This window comes from Helicoverpa zea, chromosome 13 (genome assembly GCF_022581195.2).
Source record: "Helicoverpa zea isolate HzStark_Cry1AcR chromosome 13, ilHelZeax1.1, whole genome shotgun sequence".
Classification (NCBI taxonomy): domain Eukaryota; kingdom Metazoa; phylum Arthropoda; class Insecta; order Lepidoptera; family Noctuidae; genus Helicoverpa; species Helicoverpa zea.
The window spans coordinates 11,752,413-11,768,120 of NC_061464.1; the positions used below are offsets into that span (position 1 = coordinate 11,752,413).

At 38.8% G+C, this 15,708-nt stretch overlaps 1 protein-coding gene across 1 annotated transcript in view; it reads right to left on the reverse strand.

Moving 5' to 3' along the window:
* Positions 1-15,708, reverse strand: part of LOC124636077 (dynein axonemal heavy chain 1-like) — a 94,384-nt gene that overhangs the window by 51,879 nt on the left and 26,797 nt on the right. Inside the window, exons 26-37 of the mRNA XM_047172028.1 lie at positions 15,343-15,475; positions 14,793-15,020; positions 13,853-13,991; positions 11,899-12,077; positions 11,472-11,635; positions 4,909-5,085; positions 3,992-4,115; positions 3,205-3,302; positions 2,599-2,671; positions 2,017-2,134; positions 1,419-1,597; positions 417-579 (exon numbers count right to left, since the gene is read on the reverse strand). Of these exons, the coding sequence (XP_047027984.1) occupies positions 417-579; positions 1,419-1,597; positions 2,017-2,134; positions 2,599-2,671; positions 3,205-3,302; positions 3,992-4,115; positions 4,909-5,085; positions 11,472-11,635; positions 11,899-12,077; positions 13,853-13,991; positions 14,793-15,020; positions 15,343-15,475 (1,775 nt within the window). The remainder of the gene's footprint in view (positions 1-416; positions 580-1,418; positions 1,598-2,016; positions 2,135-2,598; positions 2,672-3,204; positions 3,303-3,991; positions 4,116-4,908; positions 5,086-11,471; positions 11,636-11,898; positions 12,078-13,852; positions 13,992-14,792; positions 15,021-15,342; positions 15,476-15,708) is intronic.

A 15,708-nucleotide genomic window follows, 5' to 3' on the forward strand; every position in this document is an offset into this window, starting at 1 on the left:
CGCTTTCACACGATAACTACCTAACCTAAACTACCATTTAAATTAAATTTGATGTACTAAAGTCTAGAGCCTTTTTTTATTGATATGTTTGTAACCACGGGGGAACATCTACTAAGCTTATAAGTATGAATGTAGATGGATGGAGAGGAAGAGGAAGACCTAAGAAAAGATGGATGGATTGCCTGAAAGATGACATGAGTAGGAAGGGAGTGAGTGTCAGTATGACGAGTGACAGGGACAAATGGAAGAGGATGACATATTGCGCCGACCCCAAGTAAGATTGGGAACAGGGCAGGAGAAAAAAGAAGAAGAAGAAGATGTGTCTGTAACAGAGTGTGCGAAAATTACGTATTTTTGCGCAAGTACCACCTTGCTCATGCAATAAGTGATTTTCCTTTCTTTGTTTGTTAACTGACCGTTAAACAGCACGAGATCGTTAGCTAGAAACTTGGGCACGTTGACGTCTTTAAGCGCCCGCAGCACGATCTGCCGCTCGTCGCCGTCGGGCATCTGTCGGATGAGGTTGCCAGCCACCGTGATCACCGTCTTCACGGCTCGCATGCCGAAGTCGTAGTGGTCCTGTAATATATACATTATTACTAGCAAACCCGGCGAACTCCGTTTCGCCACCAGATGGCTTCGTTTTATGTAACATTTTGTCTGTTGAAATTTTTCCTGAGGTTTCTTTGCTATAAACCTCACGGAGCCCGAGACAAAGGTCTTGTCAAAACCGTGGAAATCGGTTCGTGCGTTCTGGAGTTATAGCGTCAGGAAGGAAAACCCGACTTATTTTTATATAGTCGATAAAAGCAAAAGTTTCTGATTGTATATATCTGCAAAGAGCTCGTAGTCAAGTCAAATTCGCACTCATAGATCCATCAAATCGTTAAGGGTGCGTCTACACGGTGCAAGTAGCTGCAGCAAGTTAACACGCGCCGCGTGACGAGAGCACGCGGGTGGGCATGTTGCTGTGGTACATGCGCGAGTCGCTGCACCCGCACGTTTCTAACATGCATGTAATCAGCGCATGTGCGTCAACATGCGCGAGCTACTTACACCGTGTAGATGCACCCTAAGCAACGCTTGTCGCGGTCGGCCCGTGTATGGTGATCATCTTGTCATGACGAGTCTATCCGTGTTTGCACGAATGAACGATAAACTGGTGGCACCGACTTTCATTTGAACATCTTTAGCAGTCGTTACGGTTAGTCATAAGGCAAAAAGTCTGACAAATAGTCCTATCAAGGCGTATCGGGGTGCCCCGGTTAACTAGGGCGTGGAGGTCAGATAGGCAATTCCTCCGTGAAAAACACTGGTACTCGGTTGAATACTATTAAGACTAGAAGCTGACCCCAACACAATTGAAGAAAAAGTTTTAAGTGAATGTAAGCAAAAAAAGTATTTACTAAGCTACAGACCTGAGTAGACAACTGTTCGGAACTAAGCCTGAAGGTGGTGGTGATCTTGCCGGCTAGGATCTTGGCCTCCGAGAAGCCGAACGAGAAGAGCGAGATCTCAGCGATGAGCGCGTAGTCCGGCACCATCATCGCGATAGGACGGAACAGTGCCTTCAAGTTATCCGGCAACTCGGTACGACCTGGGAGAAAAAAAAATACGGTATTTTGTGGTTTCAGGATTTAAAAATAAATTCAGGTTGTTCTGAAGCTTAAGTAGCAGTAAAATTCCCCCAGTCCACATTGAATCTTATAACTTATGGATAAAGCTGAAAATCTATACATCCATCTTTACAACTATATATATAAAAGAAAGTCGTGTTAATTACTCCACTTATAACTCAAGAACGGCTGAACCGATTAAGCTGAAAATTGGCAGGGAGGTAGTTTAGAGCCAGGAGAAGGACATAGGAGTTTTTGTCACCATCCAGGACGCAGAGGCTAGTGAAATACTTCAATCTTGTACTACTTTTACGGTTTGTGATCTTAGTCTTCAATTTAAAAGAAATGAGTTTAAAGATTCTCGAAATGCTGAAAAAATATTTAATATTCGTATGTTTACCTGCGTACCCAGGGTTCATGGTGATGAACACTGAGCAAGAAGCCTTCAGCGGCAAGTCCACGCCTTCGAACATGAACCGGTCCAAGCGCGCTATCTGAGCCTTTTGTATCGTCACCACCTGTTCATTAGTTACTACATTTTAATACCTCATTACCAACTTTAGACCCGGCTTCACTATCTATACTAATATTATAAAGCTGAAGAGTTTGTTTGTTTGAACGCGCTAATCTCAAGAACTACTGGACCGATTTGAAAAATTCTTTCAGTGTTAGATAGCCCATTTATCGAGGAAGGCTATAGACTACTTTTTATCCGGGTTCGTGCCGTGGTTCCTACGGGATGCGGGTGAAACCGCTGACAGAAGCTAGTTACCGATAAAGTGTCAGCTATCTTATAGTTAATGCTATTTGCACGATAAAGCCGGCTTATAATTTCCGAAAGATATACACTCTAACGTAGAACACGATATGTATAGATCGAATGACTTGTGAAATATCCAAATAAAATTTGGTTGAGGACAAGAGGATGTTTTATTTTAGACTTTATTATAAGGCCCATAAGAATCAAATCAGTATGTGTTACCTGTTGAGCGACGACGGACAGCACTTCAATATCGATGCGATTGAACTCGTCGAAACATGCCCATGCGCCCGATCTACAAACCAAAATGGTAAATTATTGCACAGATTTTTGTCTGAGATTTTTAAGTTTAAAAGTAATATAGGACTTTGTTTGTAGTCGTAGTGATTTATTTAATTTATTAAAATAGGCTAAGGTAAAGACAAACCCAGAGTTATGCGGAGAAGTTTGTAAAAACCATTCGAATGCTACTTAATAGGCTAATTATAGAATAACGAAATTCGTTTTTTTTTACAATTCGCCATAGAATATCATAAAGTATATGTGATAGGATTTAATGTGATTAGATACTACTCAGACTGCAAAATAGATAGATATATATGTACTTTATAAGGTACACCAATTTTACATTTTTGATCTTAAATCTAGTTGAAGTAGGTGACATAATGGGTGCTCTAATGTCCAATATCATAGAACTTTTCTGTCTGCAGAGATAGAAAAAAAATACTGCGCCGACCACAAATAAAAATGAGAATAAGGGCAGGAGGATGATGATAAGTATAAAAACTCATTTGCAAAGGTTTATTGGCGTCTTGGTTTTATACTCACGCGGCCAACCCTTTGAAGAACTTGCCCATAGCCATGAAATCGAGCTGGTCGGAACAGTTGAACACGACGCACTGGACAGCCAAGGCTTTTGCTAAATCCTGTACATTAAGGAAAAACGTGGTCAGATTGTCAATTCAGTAACGTTTTGGAAAATTAATTGCTGTCACATTTTATTTATTTTAGGACAAATTAACATCTGTATTCTTAGTTTTACACATAAGTTTAATTGCTTGGGCATCGAAGTTTAGTGTAACTGAGCATACGAAGCGCCTTACAGAATACCAGTACGTCTCTTTTCAGCTTGCCTTAAGTAGCTATTAGAAAATGTAGTTCTTGCCAAAATCTTGGGCACGAATGACTGTGTTTCGGAAGGCACGTTAAACTGTAGGTCCCGGCTGTCATTGAACATCCTCGGCAGTCGTTACGGGTAGTCAGAAGCCAGTAAGCCTGACACCAGTCTAACCAAGGGGTTGTCCGGGTAACTGGGTTGAGGAGGTCAGATAGGCAGTCGCTCCTTGTGGCACACTGGTACTTAGCTGCATCCGGTTATACTGGAAGCCGAGCAAAACATAGTTGGGAAAAAAGGCTCGGAGGATGATGAGCCTTTTTATCGTCCCACTGCTGGGCTGCGTCCTCCTCTCACACGGAGAAGGATTGAGCGTTAATGACCACACTTGTTCAATGCGGGTTGGTGATTTCAGACTATATTGTCCAGATTTCCTCGTGATGTTTCCTCTATGTATGATATATACCTTTGAAACAATAGTGAGTATATAGCTGTTTGTACCTTGGTGGTCTCCGTCTTGCCGGTGCCGGCGGGCCCGGCGGGCGCGCCGCCGAACTTCAGGTGCATGGCGCACATCAGCGTCAGGTAGCAGCGGTCCGTCAGCGGCGTGATCACCAGCCGCCCGCTGCGTACCACCACATACTCATTACAATAACAATATCATTTATTTGCATTAAACATGGTATACAAGATTGTAACTTAAAATATAATTGACGAACATACATGTTTTGCTTAATACATAAGTGTGCAAATTTTACATGCATAACAATACAATAATAAGTTAGGGATGATTTATATTAGGCCGGGCCGAGTCTGGGGCGTGCAGTGTACGTGGCTCGAACGGGGCACGGACGTAAAACGTTACATACATTTTGTATGAAGTGAAAGCCCGGCCGTGGCCCGTCCGGGCCACGAACGACGCTCGTCATACAAAATGTTTATAACGTTTCACGTCCGGGGCCCGTTCGAGCCACGTACACTGCACGCCCCAGACTCGGCCCGGCCTAATATAAATCATCCCTTATCTAATCTTAAGCTCTCTCATTCTTTAAACACTAGCCGTTTTACCGCGGTTTCACTCGCGTCCCATGGGAACTACTGCCCGTACCAGGATAGAATATAGCCTATGTCACTCACAAACATTGTAGCTATCTATCAGTGAAAGAATTTTGGAAATCCGACCATAGGTTCCAAAGATTTCCTTCTATACACAAAGGTCAGAGATCACAATTAAAATGCCCTTGAACAAATTTAGATTAAAATTATTTACTATTTATGTACTTTAAAAAATCAAGTAAAAATTCATAGAAAACAGTTGTTCGTTCTTGTTCAACTTGGGCCTTAGTGGTGCCAGTTTCTTTCACAATCTCGCGCCTATTTATATCTACAGTAAAACTACGTAACAAACACAAACATACCTATTACCAAGATACTCGTTCTGATAGGTGAAGATGGAGTTAAGAGCTCTAACATCACAGGTGTTCTGACTGAACTGCCGGTAATACCGGCTGGTATCCAGGTGCACTTCATCTTGGAAGATGTCCGGCGTCTCGTCAGCTTCTAGAGGCCACATCGGCTTCACGTTTTGATAGTATCTGTGACAATGAAGGAAGGATGAGCGGGGATGCCATGATGTAGGTGAGGGGCCATATTCTAGCTCAAGTTAAGTAGGTTAGAAGTGACTAAAAACTGTACTCGCAATTCTTAATGCTGTAGGTACTGATATAAAGCTGATGTGTACTTTTTGTTTGAAACCACTGAAAACCAGCGCTGGGAGTCTATCTCGTTTCGGGTCGCAGCATTATGCTGAGCGAGGGCCGTATTGCACGTTAAGACGCATCTTTTTCCCCTTATTTTTTTTTCATTGTGTTTTTACTATGTATATGCGTCTTTATATCTTTATATAAAAAAAATGAAACCCGCTTTCCGTTGTCACGAAATAACATGAAAACGGCTTGACCGATTTGGCTGAAAATTGATTTGCCGAAAGCTAGTAGGCAATAATAGTTATTTGTTATATAAGAGTGCAAAGTTGCTTTTTAACCGCGGGCTCAATTTTGATGACCAAGCAATCAAAGGATCCTAAAATTTCATTTCATTGTTTCAATAATTAGAATTCTGAGCGATAGCGAGGGAATCAAAAGAGCACAAGGTGAAAAATCTTTGCACTCAAGTGCACCACGTAACTTTTTATCCCACCTCATCGAGGAAATTTCTAAACTCAAAAAAAGAGAATGGCACGTACGTCACACATGGAAAATTAAAAAGATGTACCTATTAAAATTAATTTATGCAAAAATTCAGTTTAAAAATATAATGAGGTTTAAAATCGACCTCTTCTTCTTTCTCCTGCCCTGTAGAATAGAATAGAATAGAATAGAATAGAATAATAGTTTATTTGCAACGGAATGTAGGTACAATATAAATACAGATGTTACAAAAATGCAATTGGCGATCCTTGTACATTCTACCTTAACTTAGGCATGCAAAATTAGGAACTTTAATTAATTACAATAGGTTAATAACAATATTAAAATTGGATGCTATACAATGTCTATTTTATCACTTATAAATTCAGAGATGGAATAATAACATTTCTTTAATAAATAGGATGTTAATTTTTTTTTAAAGATTGACATGGGCTCATTTTTAATGCTATCTGGTATTTTGTTGAATATAACCGGGCACATACCTAGAACACTTTTCTTATATAAAGCTGTCTTATGCTCATTTACACACAAGTTGTTGGTATATTGCTTTCTTAGTGGTCTTTTCCTATTTTTTGACAATTTAGTAAAAAGATGCATATTTGATTTTACAAAGACAGCTATTTCGAGAATGTACAGTGATGGAAGTGTTAGTAAGTTTAGGGACTTAAATGCAGGCACACAGCTGTCTGTTACTTTAATGTTACACATAGCTCTTATGCATCTTTTTTGGGCTTTGAATACCTGTTCTCTCAGACTACAATTTCCCCAGAATATAATTCCGAATCTGAGTATTGATGCCACCAAACCATGATAAGCAACAAGTCTGGTAGCCATATTGACTTTTTTTGATAGACTGAAAAGCACATAAGCCGCTGTACTTAATCTTTTGCATATCTCTTCTGCCTGTGGCTTCCAGGTAAGTTGGCTATCTATCATAATACCTAAGAATTTTGCAACTTGTACTTGGTCTACTTTTTGTCCATTGTAATTTAAATCTAAAGATTGCGGAGGTACTCGCTGGTAAAAATGCATAACATTAGTCTTAGGTATATTAATCATCAAATTATTTTGGTCGAGCCATTTTATAATGTTAGATAAGGTATTATTTATGTCATGTTCATAATCTTTAGGGTCAGTGCATTTAATCAAGGCAGTGCTATCGTCAGCGAATAAAACCATAGGGTGATTTATATGATGCGGCAAGTCATTAATATAAATTAAAAATAGTAAAGGGCCTAATACACTGCCCTGTGGCACGCCATACCTAACAAATCTATGTTCAGATAAATATTTTTTCTCTCGTTTTGTTTTGACACATATTTTAGAAATTTCGGTAAACTGTTTTCGATTGCTTAGATACGACTTTAAAAGGTTAAGCATATTTCCTCTGATGCCTATAATGCTTAGCTTCCTAAGCAGTGTTTCGTGGTCGACACAGTCGAAAGCTCTTGTCATATCAGTTAGAATTGCACAAACTGGAACCTTATTGTCAACATTTCTCATAATTAAATTTAATAGATCATAAACAGCCGCATTTATGCCCTTGCCTTTTCTGAATCCCTTTTGTTGTGCACTAAGAATATCATATTTCGATAGGAAATTATTTATCGCGTCATAAAGAATTTTTTCTATTATTTTAGAAAAAATTGTTATTAAAGCGATTGGCCTATAATTTGCCATATCGTCTTTAGCATTTTTTTTAAAGAGTGGTTTGACTATAACTGTTTTAAGGTTTTTTGGAAATACTCCAGAGCTGATACACAAATTGAGTATGTGACTTAATTGTAAAGCAATGTCACTCGATACGGATTTTATGACCTTGGTTGATATACCATCGTAGCCAGTACTAGCTTTATTTTTTAAAGACTGTATCGCTCTTATAACATCTTGCGGTACAACAGGATGCATGAACATCGAGTGAGGATTATTTATGATATTACTTGTGTTTGGTTTTGAAGTTAAGAGATTCTTTGTCTGATCAATAAAATGATTATTAAAGGCATTTGCGATCTGTACTGGATTAGTAATTATAGTATTATCAACTCGTATTTGAGAAATAGATTCTGTTATGGGCCTATTTTTATTTATAACCTGCCAAGACGCTTTTGACTTATTATTTGAGGTATTAATAAAATAGTTATTTTGAGCTTTTTGCGTTAGTTTAATGATTTTACGAAGTCTTTGGGAGTAATTTTTGAAATGTATTTTATTAAAGCTTGAAGGTTCTCGTCTATATTTCCATAGCAGGTGCCTTTGTTTCCTGCTGCACAATCTGATGCCATGAGAAATCCATTTAATATTTTTTGTTGCGTTGACAGTTATTAATTTGTAAGGGAAACAGAGATCGTACAAAAGTTGGAAATGCTCAAAGAAACAATCGAATGCCTCGTTTGCATCTTCAGTTTTATACATGTCAGAAAAAGAAATACATTTAAGGTAATTTTGAAATTTAGCTACATTTTCACTACTAAGATCACGCTTTTTTATCCGCCAATATTTTATTCTACATGTTTTCATCACTTTGACATGTAAAAGCTGTGCTGTGTGGTCAGACATTGCTAAGTCTAATATTTCTGATTTACAATTTAATTTATAACTACGAGCAAAATTATCTATACAAGAGTTGCTGCATATCCTGGTGGGCTGCCGTAATTCCAATTTAAGATTATAGCCTAAAAGAAAGGTTTCAAAGTCTAGAGTCATACTATTTCTTTTCAAGGTGTCTATATTAAAATCCCCACATATTACTATTTTCTTGTTAGATTTCATACATACAGTTTTTACAATAGTCTCGAACTTCTCATAAAACAAACTTAGATTACATATCTTTGGGGGCCTGTAAATACAAATAATTATTAAATTGTGGTTTGTCAATTCTATACCACAGCACTCTACGACATTGGCTACAGAATGACGAGATATATCAGAAAGCAGTTTATATTCAACACAGTTCTTGACTAAAATACATGCTCCTCCACGTTTCTGAGATTGTCTTGTATAAATTGCAGCTAACTTGTAGTTTGTTATATTCAATAGTTTCTCATGTCCAGTCATTACAAAGTGTTCTGTGATACAAATTACATCTATTTCTTTTTTCTTCTGTGATAATTCTTGAAGATGGACAGTGAGCAAGTCGGACTTATTTAGTAGGCCAGCAATGTTCTGATGCAAAATATTTATATGATTATAAACGAAAAAAATCGTTATTTTCAGGCGTGTCACAGAAAGAATTTTCAATAGGATAGTTTCTTATATCAATTATTAAACGATTAAAAATGCTCTCGAAAATGCACTTTGTGCCCAGTTTGTTTACTTTTCCTGTTCTATAGGAAAACATATCTAAGGTGAGGTCACGATTAGTATCAAAAAAGTACGCATAATGATTATTCTGTATATCTAAGTCCAGTAAATTATTAAACATTTCTACTCTGCAATTATGTATTATAGCGCCTCGTACATAAGTGGGACAGCAAACAATTATATTTGTGTGGGTAATTTGCTTGAGTGATTCTCTTATTTTTCTAATTAAATCAATATAGTTTCCAGCGCTTTGAAAGTCTCTCTCTCCTATCATTAATAAGCAATAGTCGTTAATGGTAAGGTTAGTTGCTTTTTCAGTAATATTAGACAGCATTTCACTTAGTCCAATACCTGGTGTCACCAAATGACAAAACTCGAAGTGCTCGCTGAATGTAGATTCTATATTTTCTAGTGCACCAACATAATTTCCACTACTAATTATAAGTAGCTTCCGCTTTATTAGTTTTTTTAGCGTAGTAATGCAATTTACCTGCTGTGGATTCTCGGTTTCAATTTTACGCTTGGCCTCAACAATAACGCGCTCAGAATTAGTTCTATCAGGGAGTTGTGAAGTAACCGTAGTTTGCCTCGTATCCTTCCTTTTATCTTTCTTCTTTGCGGATACCGGGCTGCAAGTAACGATATCGGATGGATCATGTTTGTCTAGCAGTAATTCTTCGTTATGTTTCTTAAGTTTTTTATTTTCCAAAGCGAGATACTCGATTTCTTTATGGGCACTGTTCAGTTCCAATTCGAGTTCCTTCACTCGTTCTCTTAGTTTTAATATTTCTTCAACATTATTTTCGCCGGAAATATCAGGAAGTGAATCATCTAGTGTTTCGTTCAACCCCTCGGCATTGGAGTTAGATACGTTTTGCGTTCGACGGAAAGTAATGTTTTCAAGGAAATTCATTTTTAGAATTTAATTTAATACAAAAAGTGAATCTTAAAGCAGGAATCGATCTCAGGACACACGATCGTCGGTCGCGCTGCGAGTCGTAGGCGCCACGGAGTTAGTTACGTAGTTGAGTGAAATTAAAGACTAGTAGGTTCTTCTTCACAGAATGTTTGATAAAAAACGGTTGTAGGTAATTTAAAATTTTACCGTTTTTTTTCCACTAAGTGTCACTTTCTGTTTTTTTAATTAATATTTCGGTAATCTCATATTGCCACACTACGAACAATTGGTTTTAATGTCTGGAAAGGTGTTTGCCGTGGTTTTCTTTATATTATCTCGCACAGAATCTATTTTTACACTATAAATAGTGTCAACAGATAAATGCACTTTTGTCGGTTTCACTGTGAATATATTGTCGAGATAACACTTTCAGGTACGTATTACACTGTTTTTAACACTATGACTAATAACTGGTGAAGATATACTTAATTTAAATATTTTTTACAAATTTTAAAACGGGAGCTCAATGTTTACGGACGGCGAGCGCCATCTGTTCCCAAATATTACTTGGGGTCGGCGCAATATGTCATTTTCTTCCATTTTCCCCTGTCACTCGTCATACTGACACCCACTCCCTTCCTATTCATATCATCTTTCAGGCAATCCATCCATCTTTTCTTAGGTCTTCCTCTTCCTCTCCATCCATCTACATTCATACTTAGCACACACTTTGTTGCATGCGTATCATCCCTCCTCATTACATGTCCATACCACGACAATTTTCTACTTCTCATCTTTTCTGTAACTGGCGCTACTTTCAGACTTCCTCTAATGTAATCATTCCTCACTTTATCCATTCTTGTAACACCACACATCCATCTCAGCATTCTCATTTCTGTTACATGCACTCTCTTCTCGTCCCTCTTTTTCAATGCCCAACACTCCGATCCATACAGGACGACAGGTCTAATGACGGATTTGTAAATTTTGCCCTTCAGTTTGAGGGGCATCCGCGGGTCACAAATAACGCTAGTTACCTGTCGCCACTTCATCCATCCAGTATTGATCCGATGCGTAACGTCCCTGTTCACATTAAAATCGACCTCAAAACAATAAAAAATAATAATTTCATCCCACTTCATCGAGGAAATTACTAAATGAAAAAAAAAAACAAAATGGCGCGCACATATGAGTATCAAATTAAAAAGAAGAACCTATTAAAGTTCATTTATTTGAAAACTCTATTTAAAAATGAAACGAGGTTAAAAATCTATGTAAAAACGATAATAAAAATTACTTAATTAATTGAATAATTATTTTGAGTAGTATTTTATTTGTTTAATATGTATTTGTTTGAAAAGTCTTATCAAGATTGTCACAAATGGAGTATTGCACACGATGTTCTAAATTCAAATCACTTTGCCGCTATAGAGGATAAAAACGGCTTTTGCGCTCAGATATCAAAGGGGAAAACTACTCTTTCCGAGATGGTGGGATGAAAAACTTATTTTCTTTCTTTCTATTTCTTTGGACGCCTTAGTCTCAGTAAAAAAAGCTTGGAAAAGCTGGTGACCTGAGCTGACAGATCCACTGGAAGTCGGCGAGGTTGCGCACGTTCTCGTCGACGAGCGTGCGCGTGACGTCGCGCGCGTGCACCTCCACCACGATCAGCGCGCACAGCACCTCGCGCTGGAAGTACGTCAGCTCGCCCTTCACCAGCGCGCGCAGCGAGTCCAGCTAGAGGGGGGAGGTCATACTGCTCATGTAATCATTCATAGCTGGTGTCAAGGTGTTTACATGAGTTTTAGGCTGAGTTTTAACCAAACTTCCTGTCTGTCAGCCGCTGAATATCAGCATAATGCATAACGTTTTGTCGGTTAGATGTGAACGAAAAAGTGAAAGTAAATATCTATGTAAATAAATAAAGGTATGCGGAAATTAAAAAAAAAATTTTTTTTATTGTGATGATCAAATCACTGTGTGTTACAAATATTCCTCACCATCTTCAGGTTCTCGTCGAAGAAGAACTCCATGCGGTACTCGTCGATGGCGTTCTCGACGCCGGCGGTCCAGGCGGTCTGCGAGCCGGCGATGACCACCTGCCCCGGCCAGCGCAGCACCCACTGCGAGCGCGGCATCTCCCACAGCTCCGCCAGACCCGCAATCAGCGTCAGACGGACTGAACATTCACACTTTGTTACACTCGAAACAAGGGGTGCGTCTACACGGTGCAAGCTTGCGCATGTTGAGGCACATGCGCAGGTTACATGTATGTTAAAAACGTGCGGGTTCAGCGACTCGCGCATTTAACAAAGCAACATACCCACCCGCGTGCTCTTGTCACTTGCGCATGTTAACTTGCTCCAGCTACACGCAAAGTGTAGATGCACCCTTAATGGCGGCTAGCAGCCAACTTCCAAGCAACACAAATATTGACATATCCTACGCAAACTGGCTTCGTATATAAGAGATTCGCAAATAAGGGAGTATAAAGGGGAGAGTTCATAAGAGTAGTACATAGGAGAGTAAAGGGGAAGTATAGAAGTGAGTACATAAGAGAGTTATAAAAGGCCTACGACGGAACACGACGGTTTTTAGTCAGTAAGAGTCTGACACTCCCTCACCGCTGCTAGCCCACAGCGGGGATTGGACTGATTTTTGAGGTCGTAAAAAAAAGTACATAAGAAAGTTCATAAGGAGGTATAAAGAGGGAGCATTCGTTTTTAAGTTGTTTATATAAAATATGTATTAGTATATGATTTTTACTGTTATAATATTTATGTATAGTGTTTGCCTTGATGCCTGATTTAAATAAATAAATAAAATAAAACATGAAGGAGGCACTACAAAGAGAAATACAGAGGGGAGTTCTTAAGAAAAAGGTAGTACACAATGTGTTGTCACAAGAAAACTAGAATTGCGGGCATGCACTACAGTAAATCTGCGACTGAATATATCAGCAAACAGAAAGTCTATTCCCACCTGCTTAAACTACAGCATCCATTCTAGCACACACAGATAGGCAGTCGCTCCATGTGGCACAAACCGACCCTATACCTTAATCAACGAGCCGTGAGCCAAAAGGTAAACAAACCATAAAAATGGTTCTTTATGTTTCACGATTGATGTAGTGAACATAGTTTAAAAAAGTAACTATGGAAGTAATACACTGAAAATATTGGAAATGATATTTTAGAACGATGTTTGCAACTCTATGTAATCCTTTCAGACTTATCTATACCTATCTATCTTTCAGGCTTATATTGAAATATCATAAATGCCTTAAATTATTTTATTCATTTTAATGAACTATATATTAAATCGTTTTCACGTCAAAGCATCTTAAAAAGACTTGATTCTCATTTCGCATTTTAATGCTACTTAATTGTAGACCGCAAATACTGCGAACATAAAATGTGACATTTTGTGTTTTCGGGTTATACCTGCAATCTTTAAAAGTTTGAGAAACATTGTTTTCTCTGTTTAGGTACAGTTTGGCTCAAGCCCAGTTGAATAGGGTATAGTTAGGAAAAGGCTAGGCAGCTGATGACTCACTGGAGTGCCTCATGGTATCCTCAAGCAGCAGCAGCCACTGCTCCACGTTGGAGGAAGGCATGAACTTGTACTTGAGCTCCACGATCTGGCACAGACCGACCCTAGTTAGGAAAAGGCTAGGCAGATGACTCACTGGAGTGCCTCATGGTATCCTCAAGCAGCAGCAGCCACTGCTCCACGTTGGAGGAAGGCATGAACTTGTACTTGAGCTCCACGATCTGGCACAGACCGACCCTAGTTAGGAAAAGGCTAGGCAGATGACTCACTGGAGTGCCTCATGGTATCCTCAAGCAGCAGCAGCCACTGCTCCACGTTGGAGGAAGGCATGAACTTGTACTTGAGCTCCACGATCTGGCACAGACCGACCCTAGTTAGGAAAAGGCTAGGCAGATGACTCACTGGAGTGCCTCATGGTATCCTCAAGCAGCAGCAGCCACTGCTCCACGTTGGAGGAAGGCATGAACTTGTACTTGAGCTCCACGATCTCGCCCTCGCTCGAGTGCATGTGTGTGATCAGTAAGTCTGATTGGAACGTCACCTGAAAACAATACATTTTATTAACATATTTTTGGCCAATTTCACCTTACTGAAGTCTCCGATAGCCTATCAGGAACTCATTTTTATTAAATGAGTTCCTGATAGGCTATCAGAGACTTCCCTACTAATATTATAAATGCGAAAGTAACTCTGTGTTTGTCTGTATGTTAAGCTTTCACGTCTAAACCACTGAACTGATTATAATAAAATTTGGTACAGAGATAGAGTTGACCTTGAGAAAGAACATAGAATAGCTTTTATCCCGGACTTTTGAAGAATTCTCTTGAAAACGCGATATAACCGAATTCTACGCGGGCGAAGCCGCGGGCGGAAGCTAGTATACAATATATTAGGGGTATCACAGGTCTAAGCAGCAAATTTATCTGTTAAATATTTTATTATTTCCTCAAGTTATTGCGTTAATTACGCTATGCAAATAGGGAGGAGGGGCAGAGGAATCTACTACAGGCATTTTTTTGTCTAAAAGAGGATTCTGTACACACTATTGTAAACAAATTATTGACACAATAAATTATTCTTATTATCAGTCATAATGCACATCTATACTAATATTATAAAGAGGAAAACTTTGTTTGTTTGGTTGTAATGGATAAAGTCAAAAACTACTGGACCGATTTTAAATATTATTTCACCATTAGAAAGCTATATTATCCACGAGTAACATAGGCTATATTTTATCCCGGTACGGGCAGTAGTTACCACGGGACGCGGGTGAAACCGCGGGAAAACGGCTAGTTTTAAATAAATGCCTACATATATTAGTCACCCTTTCCATACTGACCTTGGCAATATTCTCGAAGCACTTCCTCAGATGAGGCTGCACAGCCCTAGGGTTCCTACTCTGTGACAGGATCTCCAGTAGCTCATCATCACTGAGGAAGAAGAACCTCGGGAACCGTAGCCGCTTCAGCTCCATGTACTCGTTCAGGCCTCGGGAGACCACGGCCAGGAGATGAATGGCTTCTGACAGACTGTCCAACAGTCTACTGTCTGGGCATATTATCATTATCTGCGGGAATTTGGAAATTGTTTACATAATTTATAACATCATGTGTAGGGCAGAGACAAAGTATCGAATGTTTTGGCCAATTGACAGCTGTCAGTTTTCAAGACACTGACATTTATATGGTGTTCTAATTTTCGCACATTTTTATTCTATTTACTTTGTTTGAAAATTCATTTATTTTTATTTTTACGTATTTTTTTTTCTTTGTGCTAATCGATATAAATTAACCAGTTTATTAACGTATTCAATTTAATGCGATTAGGTACGACACACTCTGTATAAAATAAATAAATAAAATAAAAATACTGATGATGTAATCCGTTACCTTAGGACAGGCGGCTGCGGAAGACATGATGCGTCGCCAGATACGCTCCATGGTGCCGTACTTCTTCGTCTCCATCGGCAGCTGCCGCGCTATGTCCTCCGACGTGAAGATCGGCTCTAGGTACATCCATTCTCTAATTTGGAGACAATATAAAATACTTTCATGTTACAATGCCAAAAAAATAATCAAGGAATCTGTGTCATAAAAAGAAAATAAATTGCCAAGATGACAAAAAAACTGGCCAAGTGCGAGTCGGACTCGCGCAAGAAGGGTTCCGTAACATTATTTATAAAAAATTACGTTTGTTGTATGGGAGCCCCCCAAAATGTTTATTTAATTCTAGTTTTCAGTATTTGTTGTTATAGC